Source organism: Penicillium hispanicum (genome assembly GCF_028827665.1).
Source record: "Penicillium hispanicum strain IBT 35686 chromosome Unknown utg000005l_segment0_segment0, whole genome shotgun sequence".
NCBI lineage: Eukaryota > Fungi > Ascomycota > Eurotiomycetes > Eurotiales > Aspergillaceae > Penicillium > Penicillium hispanicum.
This window is the reverse complement of record NW_026623197.1, coordinates 796,499-813,772: the sequence shown is the minus strand read 5'-3', so window position 1 is coordinate 813,772 and position 17,274 is coordinate 796,499. Positions and strand designations below refer to the sequence as shown.

The 17,274-nt window shown below is 55.5% G+C and overlaps 6 protein-coding genes across 6 annotated transcripts; 2 read left to right on the top strand and 4 right to left on the bottom strand.

Moving 5' to 3' along the window:
- Nucleotides 1-11: 11 nt before the first annotated feature.
- Nucleotides 12-2,375, bottom strand: N7459_005755 (diphthine--ammonia ligase family protein; the record flags this gene model as incomplete). The annotated part of the gene is made up of 1 exon (XM_056944939.1): nt 12-2,375. One exon carries the CDS (start codon nt 2,373-2,375, stop codon nt 12-14), a length of 2,364 nt encoding a protein of 787 aa, XP_056799274.1.
- Nucleotides 2,376-3,770: 1,395 nt separating this feature from the next.
- Nucleotides 3,771-4,763, top strand: N7459_005754 (uncharacterized protein; the record flags this gene model as incomplete). Its single annotated transcript, XM_056944938.1, has 2 exons — nt 3,771-3,891; nt 3,952-4,763. 2 exons carry the CDS (start codon nt 3,771-3,773, stop codon nt 4,761-4,763), a joined length of 933 nt encoding a protein of 310 aa, XP_056799273.1.
- A 1,457-nt stretch (nt 4,764-6,220) lies between these two features.
- sebA (putative C2H2 transcription factor (Seb1)) lies at nt 6,221-8,032 on the bottom strand (the record flags this gene model as incomplete). The annotated part of the gene is made up of 2 exons (XM_056944937.1): nt 6,221-7,359; nt 7,471-8,032. The coding sequence occupies 2 exons, from the start codon at nt 8,030-8,032 to the stop codon at nt 6,221-6,223; spliced, it is 1,701 nt and encodes a 566-aa protein (XP_056799272.1).
- A 3,757-nt stretch (nt 8,033-11,789) lies between these two features.
- N7459_005752 (uncharacterized protein) lies at nt 11,790-12,128 on the bottom strand (the record flags this gene model as incomplete). The annotated part of the gene is made up of 1 exon (XM_056944936.1): nt 11,790-12,128. The coding sequence occupies one exon, from the start codon at nt 12,126-12,128 to the stop codon at nt 11,790-11,792; it is 339 nt and encodes a 112-aa protein (XP_056799271.1).
- A 2,990-nt stretch (nt 12,129-15,118) lies between these two features.
- N7459_005751 (uncharacterized protein) lies at nt 15,119-15,732 on the top strand (the record flags this gene model as incomplete). The annotated part of the gene is made up of 2 exons (XM_056944935.1): nt 15,119-15,396; nt 15,447-15,732. 2 exons carry the CDS (start codon nt 15,119-15,121, stop codon nt 15,730-15,732), a joined length of 564 nt encoding a protein of 187 aa, XP_056799270.1.
- A 123-nt stretch (nt 15,733-15,855) lies between these two features.
- Nucleotides 15,856-16,529, bottom strand: N7459_005750 (uncharacterized protein; the record flags this gene model as incomplete). Its single annotated transcript, XM_056944934.1, has 3 exons — nt 15,856-16,048; nt 16,109-16,308; nt 16,374-16,529. 3 exons carry the CDS (start codon nt 16,527-16,529, stop codon nt 15,856-15,858), a joined length of 549 nt encoding a protein of 182 aa, XP_056799269.1.
- Nucleotides 16,530-17,274: the final 745 nt, after the last annotated feature.

Below are 17,274 nucleotides of genomic sequence, written 5' to 3'. Positions count from 1 at the left end.
AGTTATCGTCCCTACCGGTGCTCTTCATCCCCCAACCCATCTTCTCTTTGTACAATCACCGCAGCCGCGAGCTGACGTGCGTCACTTCCCCAGACGGATCGGCATGGGACAACCTGCCCTGGCCAGAATCCCTCGGGCACAGGTTGCGTGGTGTATAGCACCATCTGCGACAGACCCTGACCCTGACAGGAGTTGCTCTTGATTGGGTTAAGTCTCTCCTCCAGTGATTGTGGCTCGTGGGTCTCGATCTCCCAGCTTTCATAGGTGTATCTTCCATCTGCGGTAGTAGAGATGTAGTCTTCACGGCTCTCCAACTTGGCCTGTTGACACCGACTGCCAAGTCCCTGCCATTCAATATCACTGCCCCGAGGGAGTTCATGAACCTCAACTGCTAGGAATGATGGGACTGTGACGCTGGCTTCGGGGCCCAGAACAGAAAAACGTGGCAAGTTGGACGAAACTGCGTCTGGAACGACCTCATCCGCCCGGCGTCCATACTTGATATCCCACACATCCAGCTGCGGTCCCTCCTCATCCTCTTCGGTCTGAGGAGGCCGGATATGCATCTTCTTCCACAGATGCCATGCGACTTGGGCTTGGGTCTCAATGTACTCCCTGCCAGTCAAGAATGCCACCGTGCCCAACCACCAATCCACCTGCATAGCCTCGCCAATTCGCCAGAGATGCTGCAGAGACAGCACAGCCCGTAGGCGGTAACCATCCAACCAGGACTTCCCTTGCGTGACGACCTCCATGGAAGCCGGTTCCAGTGGGATCTGCCCAGCAATGTAGACCAGCCTGCTCTCGTTGCGCAGTGGAATCAACATCGCTTGGGAGTATGGCCCGATATTGGCCGGTGCCCAGTATGATCGGGACTGTACATGGAGACCCTGACGGCAGCTTCGTGGGCCCAGATCCACCACCAAGGAGATCATTACCTTGACGTTGGCCGGGAGCGCATCACCACAGGCCACCGTAACCCGCGCTGGGGGATTCGGCTTCTTGAACAGCGAGACATACACCTCATTCATCAAGGCGAAATCAGCCATGCTGCGCAGCAGCACAGTAGTAAACACAATATCGTCCGTAGACCGAGGCCCGGTCTCTGTAGGCTCAAATGAGCTCAGTAACTCCTGCACTTGATCGACAATGGCGCGCATCTGCTCTCCAGCGCCAGGACCAGCCTCAGGCGCAACCAGATTACCTATTGTCCACGTCGACCTCGACTGGCGATGATTGACACCCTTCCTCGACCAAGCAGGCCAGGGAACAGCGCGAGCTCGAGCATTCGACCCCGTCGTCTCCAAAGAAACAGCAGAGCCCACATCCTCCAAAGCAGCGCCAAACACCTCATCCAGCAATGCCGGCCTCCTCACATCCTGTGGTGTATACGCCAGCCCATCCACAGGCTTGGCCACACACCTCGCGCCCAGCAACCTGACATACGCAACGCCCCCCTCCGCACTCCGCACCTCCCTCCGTTCAACCTCGATCCTCCGCTTCCACAAAAACCCCGGCCCATCCAACGCAAGCGTCTCATACTCTCCGCCCTCCCCCAACACCGCCCCGCGCACATCCTCCGCCGCCGCAAACCGCCTCATCGCCTTCGCAATGCGCCCGCGCAGCGCACGCCCTGCCCCACCGTCCCCCGAGACATTCTCCCACAGAAACCCGTCGTCCAAGCCGCCCGAGGCCACCTTGATAATCCGCGCATCGCACCCGCACGCCGCCATGTCCTCGAGCAAGCCTGCCTCGCCGACGAGCCGCGCCGCAGGTGCCGGCAGGGACGGGTACATCCACAACCAAGCGAGCGGGACGAGACCAAGGCGGGCGGCGACATTCTCGATCCGGGTGCGCTGGTACGTGGAGAGAATGGCGCCAGCAGAGACCGCATTGGCCTCCGGGTGGGCGGCTTTGATGCGGCGGAGCAGCGGGACCAGAGACTCGGTCTCGTCTTCGGGTGCGGCGGCCGCAGAGGCAGAATCGGCAGGTACCGGACTCTCGGCGGCCTGGTCTGGTGCGTCATGCCGGTATATGCGTGCTGTATCGACGGCACCGCCTTTGATTGCGGCGCGGTAGAGCGGGATGTCTAGGGCGGACTCGTAGAGGGGGATGACGCTGTGGCCGATGGTTTGGTACATGAAGCTATCGATGTCTTCGTCGACGGGGGCATTTTCGGTGTCTTGAGACGGCTGTGGCTCGCTTGTGGCTGCTGGGTCAGTGCTTGATCTGGGCTCTGGGTGTAAATTCGCGAGTGCCACGACTTTGTGGCCGTTGCGGATGCAGTGCAGCAGGGAGTAGAGGGAGTCTTTGCCGCCGGATATCAAAGCGATCACGTTGAGCCCCGGGGCCGAGGCAGCCGAGGAAGGCGGCATGATGCAACGGGATGAGGATAGGGTATTTGTGCTGTGGCTCAGTCCATCCCTCTCCTCGCTGTAGTGTTGATCTTTGATGCCCCGCGGCGGTGGAATTGTCTTTTTTTTTGTCTCCGCTGGAGGGGCTTATCGATAAGGAGTCGGGGTTGCGTCTACATAGTTGACTACCTAGGTATAGTGTCCCATGTTGACTAAGGGTCAAGAATAAACAATGATAGCATTGGATATCAAAACTAACTTCCTTTCAGGGAAATCCTGGAGACAAAGTTAATTTCTTGGCCCAGAGTCTTTGTGGAGTCATGGGTGGCCTGGGCTGAACCACAACACCTTTCGCGGGGCCGTGGCGGCTAAGTTGTTTATGCGGTAACCACCAACCTTGAAAGCTGCCTCTATGTGACATCCAGAAAACCAGGCCAATCCAGAATTCGGTCATTATTTCCCCTTTCTAAAAAGTCAGCTTATTGCGTATTCAGCTGCTGCCAGGCTCTTAGCCCGCCAATATGGGAACGTGCATCACTGTACTTCGAGATGAAACTCAAGGTCATCCAAGGAAGCAACTAATAACTCCTGGGAATTCAATGTCATATCACGGAAATGAAAGGAATCAAATACGAGAACGGTGGGTGCTGCTTTTATTTCGTCATTGGCAGCACTTGAGTCTAATACTCAATGCTCGATTAACATCTGGCCAAGACAACTACAAACCCCCACTTCCAGATCCACGAAATCGATTCGTATTGACAGGTCTATGTATGCTTGTTGGGCCCGAGTCCTATCCTGACAGCAGCCACTAAAATCTCGCCATTCGCCACTATCAACAGGCGACATGAACCTGGCACGCGCACTTACTTCCTCAGCCCCGAGCGCTAGTAGGTATCGAGTATCGCGGACTCCGCTCGCCCAGGAACCATGCAAGAAATCACTTGGATCCTTGTACCCTTGTGGGGTAGTAGACATCTACCCTTTGGCCTTATTATAGTAAGACAGGCCTATAGAATGCTGGAATTCATGTATTCAACTCGTCAGGCCCCGTATACGAGGAACTAGTCCTTGGCTGCAGACTGCTATATTGGTGGATACGAGAAAGACCCTGGGATGGATGGAATTCAACAGGACCATTGGTTATAATGAGAGAAAGAGAGGTGAGACGGAGGTTTAGTGGACGAGTCAGCCGCCCCATTGATGCCATGTTCACGAACAGACTTCTCCATAGAGGCAAGATTCAAGGGCCATATGTCGAAGTATAGCGCTACAGTTTCTCATACCTGGATGACAGCCCAGCGGGAGAACTTTGAACAAGGGTATAAAACTGCAGGCTCCCAGGTACCATTCGCAGTCCTGTCGGTCACACAATATTTACTCGAAGCCATCGCTGTTCAAGGCCCTATCACCACGATGCGATGCTACATTCCATCCGTCCTCGCCAGTCTGGCGGCTACTAGCCTCCTATCTGAGGTGTTTGTAGCCTCACACGCCATCCCCGTCACTGGCACTCAAGAGCACAAGGCGCAGAAATGTAAGTGTTTCTTCAGATGCTAATTACATACCTGGTGCTAATAGCCATTAGTTGCTCGAGATGCCCTACTCTCTGCCCCGAATGATTCCGAGAACTCTACCCGCGCGGGTACCATCCAGCGCAGGGCTTTATCCTGGGAAGCCGCCGTCGCCAAGGGCAGAGAGAAGATCGCATTGCTAGACCCGGATCAAGACCCCCAACACACACGCTACACGGTCCACTACAACACAGGACCCGAGCAGGTGCAAGAGTTCGGCGTACCGGCGAAATACGCCAACACAGATCCAGTAGCAGTCTCCTCGTTCGGATATTGGCCGGACGGTGTGCTAGAAACCATGAGTATCAACAAGGACCTCAAATGCCCCGTCAAAGACATCTTCTCGAAGGAGCAAGCGGGCACCAAGCCCAAATTCCAGAAACCAGTCTCGTCGAACGCGTACTGCACCGCGGAAAGCATCCTCTTTGCCAACTCGAACTTCAGGACCAACGACAAGAATCCCGATGCGGACCAGCTCCGGTCGACGGAGATCATGATGCAGGTGTGGAGTCAGCGGGCGGGAGACGCCCGGGGTAACTTGGAGTGGATTGTTCGATCCCATATTGCGAACACGGATACGCAGGGGATTATCAAGGAAGTATACGCCAGGACCGACGATGCGGAAGAGACGAAGATGCTTCAGATCACGGCGGCGGAGCAGCAGGAGGAATTTGAGGCTTTGGCAGGGACTCCCAACTGCAAGGGAGTGTTTGATGCGCTTCGGGATCATTATCATGAGTTTGGTGGTCTGAAGATCACAGAGTTCCATATCTACTCTCCGGGTGGTACGGGGGGATCGAACTATTTCATTCTCATCAAGCTGGGAACATGTTGATATTGAGATCAAGCAGAGAGTGCCGAGTCTGGAAAGTCCATGAATCTGTATCTATTGAGGAATGGGGCAGAAGAGAAGTAATGGAGAACTAGGAACCGCTAAATGTAATTTAATTTTGTCATTTTTGAATAATCCTCGTGTTTACAGCTGATAGCGACGATAATACACAGGGCTATGGAGTTTTTCTCTTATTGGCGCCGAGATGAGCACTGGCTGTGAAGCTAGCTAGAAGCTGCTATAAACAAGAAAAGACCCGATTCTTTCGACAAGAGCACACAAGTGATACGTGGACACTGACTTGGCAAATAGACGGAAAGCAAGTACGTGAAGTACTTGTGTATCTTCAAAAATGACCCAATCTCAAAATTAGCCCAAGCATACTAGAGCACTCCGAGAAGCTATGAGAAAAGGGTATCACATATCGCCATCGGACATGAACGTTAACTAGAATTGGTTGCAAAAAAATAACGCTTCGAAGAGCTTGTAACTCTCGCAACCCAGCGTGACGAGGCACAGTTACTGACCAGAAGCACCTATTTGGCCTGCTACTCTACTTGAAAAGCGCAACTGCGGAAAAGAATTATGCTTTGTAATTTGATGCTTCGATCCTCATCGGATTTAGATGACCTGAGACCAACATAAGGGGGCAGGAAGAAATGCAATACACAAAAGGGGTATGAGTGACAACGACAGGGGACGAAGTATCAGAAAAGGTGTAGGGATGGCCAAATTAACTTATACAAGAATGTGACCAGCACAAGAAACAAAGATGGGTGTAAAGGGCAAAAGGGGCTGTAAAGCAAGAGTCAAAACAGGGGCGCAAAAGATATTACATCGAGATATAAGGCAGCAAGACAAGTCAACGAGACGGAGCAGAAGCGAAAAGGGAATCAAAGTCCAAAAAAGTCACAGAGAAGAGAAAAAAGAAGTGCACCGGAGAATCGAAGACGGGGAGAAAGGCCCACGGTGCGAGTCGAACTGCCCAGGAATGTGCTGTTTCAGTGGAGTGACAAAAAGAAAAACAAAAGAGACGGTAACAAAGGAAATTGAACACCAAATCCACCTGTGCTGTGCACAGGATGCCATCATTCGCTCTATGTTGGCTTTTTCCCCATTCTTTCCCATGGGAGACCTTCGCTGATGATGCACCCATGAAAAGAAAAGACAAGAAAAACCTCTCCCAGTAAAAACAAAAAGACAAACCAGCCCTGGACACTGTGGTAATCCCTGACGAGCAAAGAATTGCCGTGAAGGAACCCGAAATTGCCGTACACCGATGATCCCAAAGTTGCACCAGTGTAAATGCCCGGACGCCAAACCCATTCAAGACACGGTCGAGCTTCTCGCTAAAGACCACGACCGACAATGTATTATATATGCAGAAGAAGCTCCTGGTCTCATAAGAAATCATCACCCGCAAACCAACTCACCACCACCCAGCCTCGTGGAGGATGAGTTTAGGCAGAGTCGCGCTTGCGCTTCTTTGGCTGGCGTCGGTCAGACCCGACGTCAGCTCCCGACTGAGCAGCCTCGTACATGACCGCGCCCAGAGCACCGGCATCATGCTGCTCGTCGTATGACATGGACTCGCCCGACTCGAGCACACCCATGACAATAGAGCCACCGCCATGGGTACGGGCATGCTGGGCCAGGTTGTCACTGCGAGAGAACTTCTTGCCGCACTCGTGGCACTCAAACGGCTTGTCCTGGGTGTGAAGGGACCGGTAGTGGCGCTTGAGGTGCTCCTGGCGACGGAACCGACGCGAGCAGAGGGTGCAGACGAACGTCTTGGACGGGTCGTCGGTCAACGACTGCTTGCGGCCGCGGCGGTTAATCGACACGGGCGCAGGTTCCGAATCGGTCGCCGAGTTGTCTGTCTGAGCCGAGGGGGACTGCGCAGACATGGAGTCCTGAATACTCTCCTCATCGACAGTGACCTGCTTCCGAGATGACTTGCGGTTGCTACGCTTCTTGGTCTTGGTCTCCTCACTCCGCTCCTCGGTCTCGGGCTGAGAGTCATTCGACTCCGTCCAGTGGAAGGACGGCATAGCGGAGGGCATGAAGTTCTCAGAGTCGTCGGAATCCTCCAGACTGTGCTCGCTGAGGAACCCGTCATCGTCGGCGAGGTATTGAGTCACCCGCTGGCGCTTGTCACCCAGGTAGACGGCACTGCCACCAGGGTGGAACTCCACCAGGCGGTTCAACTCATCATCCGAGTCGAGGTCCGAGAAGCTGTCAAAAGTCGGCAGCGAGCTCAGCGGGTCCTCGGTCGAAGCGGTGAAGGATGGGGAAGGGTTCTCATTGACGGGGAGTGTGATCGACGCACTGCCCACCACCGCACGAGGTTCCTCCTCCTCACATGAAAGAGTCGGCAGAGGAGGGAGATCCTGAGGGGTGGGACCATTCACGGAAGGCTCGACGGTGAGTTGACGCGGGTCACAGAAGTCTGCACCGGAGGTCTCCGCGGTCAGCGTCTGGGGTTGAGTGAGCAGATCACTCGGGACGGGAGATGGAGAGGGAGAAAGCGAGGGGCAGGAGTTGGCCGAAAGCAGATCCGACGTTTGGCTGGCGGAGAGCGATGGAGGGTTGATAAACACTGTCATGGAGAATTGAATTAGCCTTTTGGATCGACACCCCTTGCTTCGGCCACATTTGCCATCTGCATGACTGCTCGACTTTTGACGTCTCCATTACATGCATCACTTACCAGGTGTCATAGGAGGCGAACCGGAGCGGGACCAGTCCGGATTGGCCAAGATCTCGGTGTGGACGTCGGTCTCGCAACCTTCCTTGACGCCCTCGACCTTCTCAAAGGCGAAGAAGCCGTCGTTGACGGGGGTGTGCAGGGTGCCATTGGCGGAGGGCGGGCTGCTGATGGTGCTACCCGAGGACGACAATGGGGGTGTGGAGGGAAAGCCGTACAGGTCATGGGTCAGGAAGCGGGTGTCCAAAGGCATCAGAGCGGGAGAGCCCTGCTGCACGATGATGGCCGGCTTCATCTGAGACGGCTGCGGCGAGGCAATCGGAGTCATGCTCATGGTGGCACCGCGGAAGGCATTGGTGGTGGCCATTTGGTGCATGTTCATCATGGGCTGAGCCGAGTAGATGGGCTGCTCGGCGCCTCGCTGAGGGTACTGCGACTGTCCGTACCACGGGATATCTGATGGCTGGCCGGGGTAGTGGCCTTGCGGTGTTGGCTGTGAGTTGTCGTAGTATGCGAATGAGGGTTGGCCTTGCACCGGCGGCGGTGCAACTGTGTATGAGTCCATTGCGGAGAAGAGCTGTGGTCTGGGGTTAGCCCGGTGGGATTCCCAGCGCCCAATCTGTCCCACAAAACAACATACCTGTGAAGGCGGATGGATTGCAACGCGTTCACCCGGATCCGCCGCAGAGGATGCCAAGTATTAGGGTAGTTAGGGTAGATATAGGAGGGGGAGGGGGAGCAGGTCGAAATGAGTCGAAGAGTCGAAGTAAAAGAATGGATAGACCAGAACTGGGCCAGATTAAGAGTAGATGAGTACAGGAAGGGCGAGTCGCCTCGACAAAAAGGAAGGACAGGAAGCCAGATAGCAGGAACCGGAGAGCGAGGGAAAGTCCAAATAAGAACCCCAAACCCAAAACAGAAGGGACTAGGAGCGAAAGAAGATAAATCGAAAAAAAGGGAAAATAGAGAAAGACGGCGAGTGACGGGGAAGACGAAGGGAAGAGCGGGTAAAAGAGTGATCTGCTGCTCCCGCTAGTCGGAAGTGGGCCAGGAACCGTGCAGTTCAAAGGTGCATTTGGATTAATTCCAATAAATACCGAAGGGGAAGCGGAGATCCAAACGAATAATCAGAAAATGGAAATAGAAATGGAAATGGAAATGGGGCAGGCCGAACTGAGTATTGGGCGTACGGTATCAAGTCTGGGGCGGGATTGCACAGGCGTGGGGCCATTCCTGGTACCCAAGGATACGCCACTGGGGGTTACCGGATGTACATTGATACGTTTCTATGGTGGGTTCCCATTATTTAGTTTCTTTTTTTGACTGGATTCCTGAATCGCCAGTGGGGGAGCACGAGTGGTGCGCTAGGAAATGCGGAGAGGCTGTGCCGGGCGTGATAATGTCTTCGGGCGTGCCGTATGCTATTCCCGATTTGCTATGACTTCCTAGCGGTGATATAGGTAGGCACATATGTACATAGTGTTGGCACCAAGACAATACACCATCACGCACAGCATAGAGAAAAAGAAATCCCAAGGTAGACGTGGCCACGAGGTACACGATGATTGGGCGTGACAGCGGCAATCACTGGCCGGCTTATCGGCCAATCACAGCCCGAAGGAATTGGCCCCCCGTCCCGTCCTCATTTTGGCCGATCGCTCTTTCCACTGCTTCTTCTGTCTTTGCGCCTATCAATTCTCAGGCCCACCCTCCCACGCCATCGCTCATCACCTTCCCACTTTTCCCTTCCTGTGACTGTGCAACCAATCTCGATCGTGAAACGGTCTTCGTCCTCCCCCGGTCGGTTTCATATGATCCCGGCCTAAAGTCCAACGGCAATCACTGCCCTAGCACCACCGTGTCAATTGTGCGATCACGTCTTGTCCGATATCTATTGGTGCAATCCCGTCACCTTTCCACTGTCTATACTGTATAGGATCAATTCCTCTGGATTTTGCCACATGGACCTCGGAGGCCCAGCAAGGGCTCGTCGTGCGATCTGTCAATCTACGGACCCCAAACCTCGCCTGCAGAGGGACTGCCGCAGCTGATATTCTCAGCCAGTTGCGCGGCCTACTGCAGGAACAAGTGCAGTGGAGGCACAGCCGCGCGAGAACCCCCATAAGTGTTCATTGGACCGTTTATGACTCCCCAAGGCTCGACACTTTTCCTTGGGTCCCAGTCTGGCCTTACACTGGCTATCAGCCTTCCGGAGAGAGCCTTCCGATTGCCCTAAGTCCCTGATTGGAGCAGGCAATGGACATGACATCGCGTCCCCCGGAGCAGTGGTCTTAGAGCGGTAGTATACTGTATATCTCACATGGACACCGTAATCGATGCCCCCAAGGCCCGGTCGCATCAGGCTCTTGTCGCACTGGAAGTGTGAACTATCCTGCCCGTCAGCCCAGACTGCATATACTTTTCCCACCGGCGCAGGCGTGTGATACATCTTATTGGCCGTGGTTCAGCCTTGTCGCGAAGTGATGTGTTGCCATTGCATGACCAAATGTGATGGCACCATGCGTCTTACATGATGTCTCTGTCGATCCGGGGCAGAGGCAGCGAAGAGAGACCGCGCCCAACTCTCTTTGACGCTGTGATGCATCCAGCCACGCCAATCCAATCCGACACATCGACCGCCCTCTCTTGCCCACCACACGCCACCTGCACGCCGACGACACGCAAGGTCCAGCGCCCACATTGACCAAGGTAACGCAGCGGCGAAAAGGCTGTGGCACAAACCTATGGGCAGCACGCCCCTCTCATCTCCAGCGCTGAGAGAAACAAACCAGGTACCAGCAGACCGCCAAACGATGCCACCACTGAACCCTCGCTGGAAAGCCACCCACGCACATCGAGTCCCCACGAAATTCCATCATCGCCCATCCTTTCCTTCGGGGGCCCGTCCAGAGCACGCATTGGCCATGCCCCATTGGCTGCTTCTAAAGATAGCGCGCTCCACCAGCACCATCCCCTTTGCAGCGCAAGCGTCGGCCCAGGCGGGATACTTCCAGCCTTCCCCCTACCAATTACCGGCCCTCTGGAATCGCAAAGCAGCACCCGCTGGGAAATCAGAAAATTAGGAAATTGGGAATTTGGCAAATATTCCTCGCCAGGTTGCCCACTCATTATGAATTATTGCCCACTCCACTCATCCTGTTCCTCCCGCTGTCCACATTCCCTCACGCCTCACACTCTGGAGAAAGACTAGGAGCCCGGGCGCGTCTCCCGCTCGGTACTAGCCCGCTGCCTCGGGCGTATATCTAGGCGTATCTGGCCTCCGTCGGGGCACGGGTACACCGAGGCCCAGGTGCGAAGCATTAATCTAAATTGTCTACGCTAACCAAGCCAGCAATACAGCGAGGAAATTGATGGCGGCTGCCCACTCATGCATGGAAGGCTGTCACTTGCTCTTCGAGAACCCCAATTTCCCGCCGAGCAGGAACCGTCGTCTACCCTTTACTCTGTCGGGCATTTCATCTATACTACGACCTATACCTAGACAGTATATCCGCCGACATGGAACCCACCGGCCTCGCGTCAGTATCTTAGTCGAGTACACAGTACATCTATCTATAGCGTGTCACAACCAATCCTTGCATCGGAGATAAATTCGCCGGGGATCCAGAGATCAGAGGAAACACCCAGGGAAATCCGTTCTCCAAGCCATTCCCAATTTTCAGCATCGTCATTCTTGTTGAACCGCGCCGAGTCCAGACGAGTCGAGTCGCTCTTGCAACTCCTCGCCACCGTTGTCGCACAGACGCGCGCCCACGGGCCCATTCCCGAGACATTCGCAATATTGCTTTTTCGTGCTGTTCCAACGCTAGTGATTTTGGATCCAGGCGTTGGCCATTGCTTTTGCTGATAGTCCACTCCAGGAAGGAAAACTCGGCGTCTTCGATGGCGGTGGACCTCTCGACGTTTTACCTAATTGCGTCCAAGGTTCCTGCGCGGCGTAGCTGTATATCGGCAGCATGGAATTGTCTTACTTCCATAATCCATGGAAATTGCGTAGGTGTAAACGAGCGCTCGTTCCAGGAATCCCAGGACTTTTCTTTCTCATTGACAGATCTCCTCCTCTAGTTATCGTAGGAAAATGATTTTACGTTTAGAAACACGTCAACGGGCAACGCAGAGCTATCAGCTCGACTAGAGCGTTGCCCCAATCCCAAGCACAAGCACAGGCACAGCAACAAAGAAACCAACAGCGCGGGAATCCCAGTGGAGCCATACTAGACATAGCGCGCCCGCGCCAGCGGACGGGCGGCTCCTAGCCCGACTCCAGCGGCGCGGAAGGTCCTCCAGCGCAGCCGGGCGACTCAGATGGCGCAAATGGCCAGAACAGACTGGAGCCCGGCTGGAGCTGGGAGCTCGAGAGAGTTCCACGCCGTGGATCCCGAGCTTTCTTCCTGCCCCCCACCGGGTCGATAGTGCGGGAAAATCGCAGCGGGTGGTGGTGGCGAGGAGCGACCCTGTTTCTGCGCTGCGGCGCTTTGTACATTACGTAGCTGCCAGAACTGATGATGAGGTGTTGCTGCTGGAGACGGTGAGTGCGAGGTGTAGCTCCCCGACGAATCAGGTCGGGGTGTCTGGGCCTGGCGAAGGGGTTTTCGGGGCTGGGGCTGGGGATGCGAGAAACCGTTGGCGATCATGGGCATTTGATGTCCGTATCCGGGTGGCAGGAGACGTGTAGATTGTAACTACTGTAATGTATAATGGACTGGGCAGGTACCGAGTCTATTTTCGTGGCCTCTAGATATGTACATACATATGCACAGCATCGTGGAGGTGCAGGAGGGATGTGTATACATGCAGTCGACCTATCCAGCTAACCGTCGAGCCTGTCATCTCAACCCCAGACGTGGGCGAGCGCAACGCTCTGCGCATCGCCTCGGATGATTGGACGGGTCTTCGATGCCTCGAGGGGATTATAGAGTTGACGTGTAGGACAGCGTTGCTGCAAGGGTCCAGCGGAACCGTACAGCCTCCGGCGTTCGGAATCTCCCATGCGTCGCAGAAAGCTTCCTAGCTGCATGAATGACGGACCAGAGCGCGCCACCAGACTCGTAGTCTGGACTGGTCGAGCTGTATGTCTGTCTCCATGGAGGATGCGCAAGCTCCGTTCCCCGGCCATGGAAACGAATGGCATCGCAAGAGGATATCAAATACCGAGACAGGTGGAGCTGTGTCTTTGTTGCTCGCAAGTCCCGCATGACACGATCCGAGTAATGATCCTACATATGTAATATATACAAAGGTGAAGATTCTGTCCGCGGCGCTGGAGCCGCTACTGTACGCCATGCGTCGGAGCCTCTTAACGGCCAGTGATCCGGCGCAAGGCAAGACAAGGCTTATTACGATGGCGTTGGAGCCGTCACATGGCGCCGGCGAGGCTTCAGATCCTGCATTTCGAGTGACAGAGTCTGTAGATGCTCTGTGTGAACAGTCCCGGCGCTAGATCCGGCGCACCAAGCATTAGAAAGTACATATTATGATCTTCCGCGGTCAGGATGCTAGACGAACCAACATGTCAACAGCGCCGATGGGGCCGTGTGGAGCCATTCCCAAGACACCCGGCTGATATAGAAAGAGGTTAGTCACCGTGGATCCAGGAATCATGGCATGCAATTATTCATTCACTCATCCGGCGATTGCGGAGTACGGCACGCCCAGTATTCCTGTGATTCCTGTAGGTTGATTCCCCGTCAATAGGGTAACTCTCTTCCTTTTTGGGGCGAGGAGTCATGCCATCGCCCGTTGGTTCCAGACCAGGGCGCCTCGGTGCAGCTAGCCTCGCTGCGAGCCCGGCGTTGCGGGTGGTGGGTTATCGGGGTCCGAACTAGAACGGCTGCCGGCATCAAGCTGCATGGATTCTGCCGTAGACGGGCAACTCTGCCTGGAGACTGTCTTGCCACTCGAGTTTCTCGTTGCAGTATACTCTGCCTCGGTCGTGTCCTGGCTTACTGTCGCGAATCCCCGTTCTCGTTCTCGTTCTCGTTCTCACGCCTCAACTTTGAGCTGGGTTATCCTAGTCCCGGCACGTCGAGAGAAGCTAGTCCCGAACGACGGCACGGATTCCAGGCAAAGCCAAAGAGATGCTGAAGGAATTGACTTTGGCAGGTGGTAGATCTTCATTCCCACTCTGTGGCAAGCTACTAGTGGAAGGAATTTAGTCTACCAAAGAATCAGGGGACTAGACACTTACAGCAGGGATTCCTCGACGAAGTATCAATGATACTCCTTGCCAAAGTACCTATCCAGTATAGTATATTTACAGTATGGTCGATTACAGCAGGGAATCCATCGCACGCTACGGACCGCAGTGGGAAGCTTGAAATCTGAAACCGCTCGAGCTCGTCTCGCCGCGGAACACGCGTTTTCGAGGCTAGGGGGGCCGCTAGTCGGCACCGGCGGCTTGGCTGGCTCCAGTCGAAAATTCGAGACTGTATGTACTGCGTTGCGCACGAGGACTAGCGATGGCTAGCGGTCTCTCGTCGCGAGGTGCGGACCGAGGTATACTTCCTGAGGGAATAGCGGTGTGGATGCGATTCAAGGGCGAGTGAATGGCACGATCGTCTCGACGAGGGTCTGGGAGGCCTCGGCCTGCGGTGAGACCAGGCGAGCACATCCCTATGGGGAAGTAAGTGCTAGTGTTCCCTTAGGCGAGACGCACATTGCACTTCTTAGGTACCCTCTGCCAATTCCCGCTGTCTTGCCCGGTGTGAAACTATACGGACATTGCATCGTCCAGATCTCGGTCCACGCCACTGCATGAGATACCAGCGCCTGCGCACCGAGAGACCACATTCATCTCTGACGAGGGCCGCCTTGCCACCACGCCAAGTCAAGGCCCTTGCCCATGCGCGACACCCGTGGCCGGTGTCTCCGGGTACTGAGACGCTCGGGCGTTTGCGCATATCGCCGTCGCCGAGGCGTTCCTGCAAGTGAACGGAAGTGAAACGCGAACGTGCGACCCGATGGCGCAAAAGTGCGGGGGGAACAGAACTCGCCTAGTTTCACGGCTGGCGGCATCCATGGAACGAGCGGCGGGCTGGGGAATGGTCAATTGCCCGTTCGGGCAGTTCTGTCGTCATTCGCTCCGTAGAGTTGTACATAGTTAACTATCGCGATATATCTGTGGGGTGGTGGGCTCTTTGGGTCTGGCGGTACGCAGGATGGTTCTCGATACGCATCGAGCGTTTCCATGGTTAGAGACTGGAGAAGCGTGAGAGGAATACTCATTCCGAACTGTGGGCAGCGCACCTCCTCGGTCCACCTCGTGCCTTTCCGGACGCCAAAGAGAGTCACTCTAACGATCCTCGAATGGTATCAGTCGCTGCTATCACCAGCGACTGCAACCTGTTGTCCCGGTAGTTGCTGAGACACTCGTGGCAGACGAGAAAGGGAAGATGCATCTGGCAAGATCAGCGCCGTTTAGCCTCGCGAAGATACCACTATCACGGTGTGTAGGGCCTCGGTATCAACTGCAGCCGGCCAATGGAAGCTTCGCGAGTGACAAGCATCGCAATCTTCAGCCGGCACAAAGTTGTCGGAAAGCTTCGCTGTGTCCACACTGGGCATTGCAAAGCAGTTCTCCGTTCCGATCACGAAAGCCCATGCGGAGTGCGGGAACTTCCTGTAGACAAGGATGTATAGACAACCGAACGCATCTAACATCCTTTCAGACAACATACCATCGCCTTCTACCCAAAACGCGGCCGCTTGGAATGAACCACCGCAATCCGAGGAACCAAAGGCGCTTGACTCAGGCACACCCGGCCTCGCGCTCCAATCATCGCAAGTCGGTGGACCACATCCATCGGAAATCCGTCTCTATCTCCGTCGTCTGGTTCAGCCTGAAACTGGTGTCGAATACGATTTCGCAGGAACCCGATCGGACTCTCGCAGGCCATTTTCTGGCTCGTGGTCCCGTTCTCCAGTTCCACCGCTTGTGTGCTGATCCTGCATATCTCCAGTCCTCTGCTGTACACACCCACCGCCACGGAGACTTGCCGAGTCGGGGCACTGGTGTCGCTATCGCCCTCTCATCCTATCCTCCCAAACCACACCGACACCTCCACCCCTTCCCGCGAAGATCCTTCCTCGGTCGCCCTCCTCCTGGCCCCAGCCTCGCTCATTGCCCACTCGGCACCCAAGAGTCTTGCGCTTGCTCGCTGTAGGAGACTGCCTCTGGACCTCGCGCCATGGATTCATCTCTTGGCTCGCGCGATCGACGGCCCGGCTCCATCTCTGATCAGATAGTGTTTTTCACACGGGACATGACCTTGGAAGTGGAGGCCGGCGAGTCCCCTCTGCCGGCAGAAACACCGGCCGAAATGCGTATCTTGCTCGCGGTGCGGGTACGTAATGATAAGAGACTCGGGATTACTTGGGGACGCGATCGTGCCAGAGGGCCAGGTCTGGTTCCTGCATAAGGTTCAGCTGCGCGATACACAGATCGGAGGATCCCAAATCCACCGCTCCGCACCCCAGCGTACCTTCAGCTACGTACGTATGTACCGTACGGACGACCAGAGCCTCAAGGTCCTTGTCCCCCAGTTCCTCACAGTCTCCATCTCTGGGTCGATATCAGAAGCTGAAACCAGGCCGTGGACCTTGGCACGGAAGTCTTGCGAACCGCTCGCGGGCGACTAATCCGCGCTTATACACGGGTCCGCGCGCACGCCACTGCGCAATGCCTCGCGCTTCGTCCTCGAGGAGATGGCCCTCTGGCACGTGTGCTGCGAAGTGGACACGCAATGGCGGCGTGCGCTGTTGCAGCGCGCGCAGTGGCTGGATACCGGCTCGACACGAGGGTGAGGAGCGGGTCGCCCATTGCTGGGGACCAGAGATCTTGTCCCAGTTCTCCGAGTCGCCGAACTTCGAGTCCACTTGGAACGTACGGCACCGGCACGCTGCCGACAATCTTGGCTCGCACTCATCACCGGTGCAGAATCGTCTGAAGAGACGGCAGATGGGACCCAGCAGGGCGAGTCCTCTGTACCGTACGGAACGCTGGCCTCAGTCCTTGGCAGTGACTCCATCCTCCGCACTACCATGCTACGGTGCCAGCATGGTTACAAGACGGCCATGGATGATTTGGCCTCCAGGCGCGTGGATCTTCCAAGGACCCGGTGGGTGGCGTATCTACTTTTCGATCTGGAATGGGACGAGCCTTACTGCATACAGGGAACGACACGACCGGTACTCCGACGTATATACTATACACAAATCGATCCAGTGTGCGCTTTCTGGTTGCAGTGGATTTACCGGCCCGCGATTGATCTGGAGAATGGCATGATTAGTCTACGATGTGGACACGCCATCAGCAGTCACGGGAGTCCATGGAGAGTAAATTAAATTCTTGCGTCAGTGTCCCATCGAAGGACTCGGTACCAAAGGCGCCATCGCACGACGATCGGTCTCCGGCCGAAAGGTGGTACGATAGCTAACTGAAGCAGACGGTCAAGTTGTGGTTCTGCGCCCCCGGTCCTCGCGCTTCGCTCGCTTGGAGCGCTGTCGGCAGTCTTGGCAGATGAGACTCAAGACTTGGGCACGGCATTGGAAGTGCGAGGAAGTCCCGAGGGCCTCATGCGCCTGCAGGCCTTGATGCTTACAGCGATGTCTCGACTTGCGTCCAGCAAGTTATGCTGCAAGTGCGCCATCTAGCATTGTAACATCTCGCACTCGCCCCGGACTTCCACGTCCTCCAACCCAGTCACAGTCAACACAGCAACGCAACACTACCCAAGTCTCCCCAACACACAGCAAACAAGCAAAAAGGCCTCAGAGATGGTTCATGTG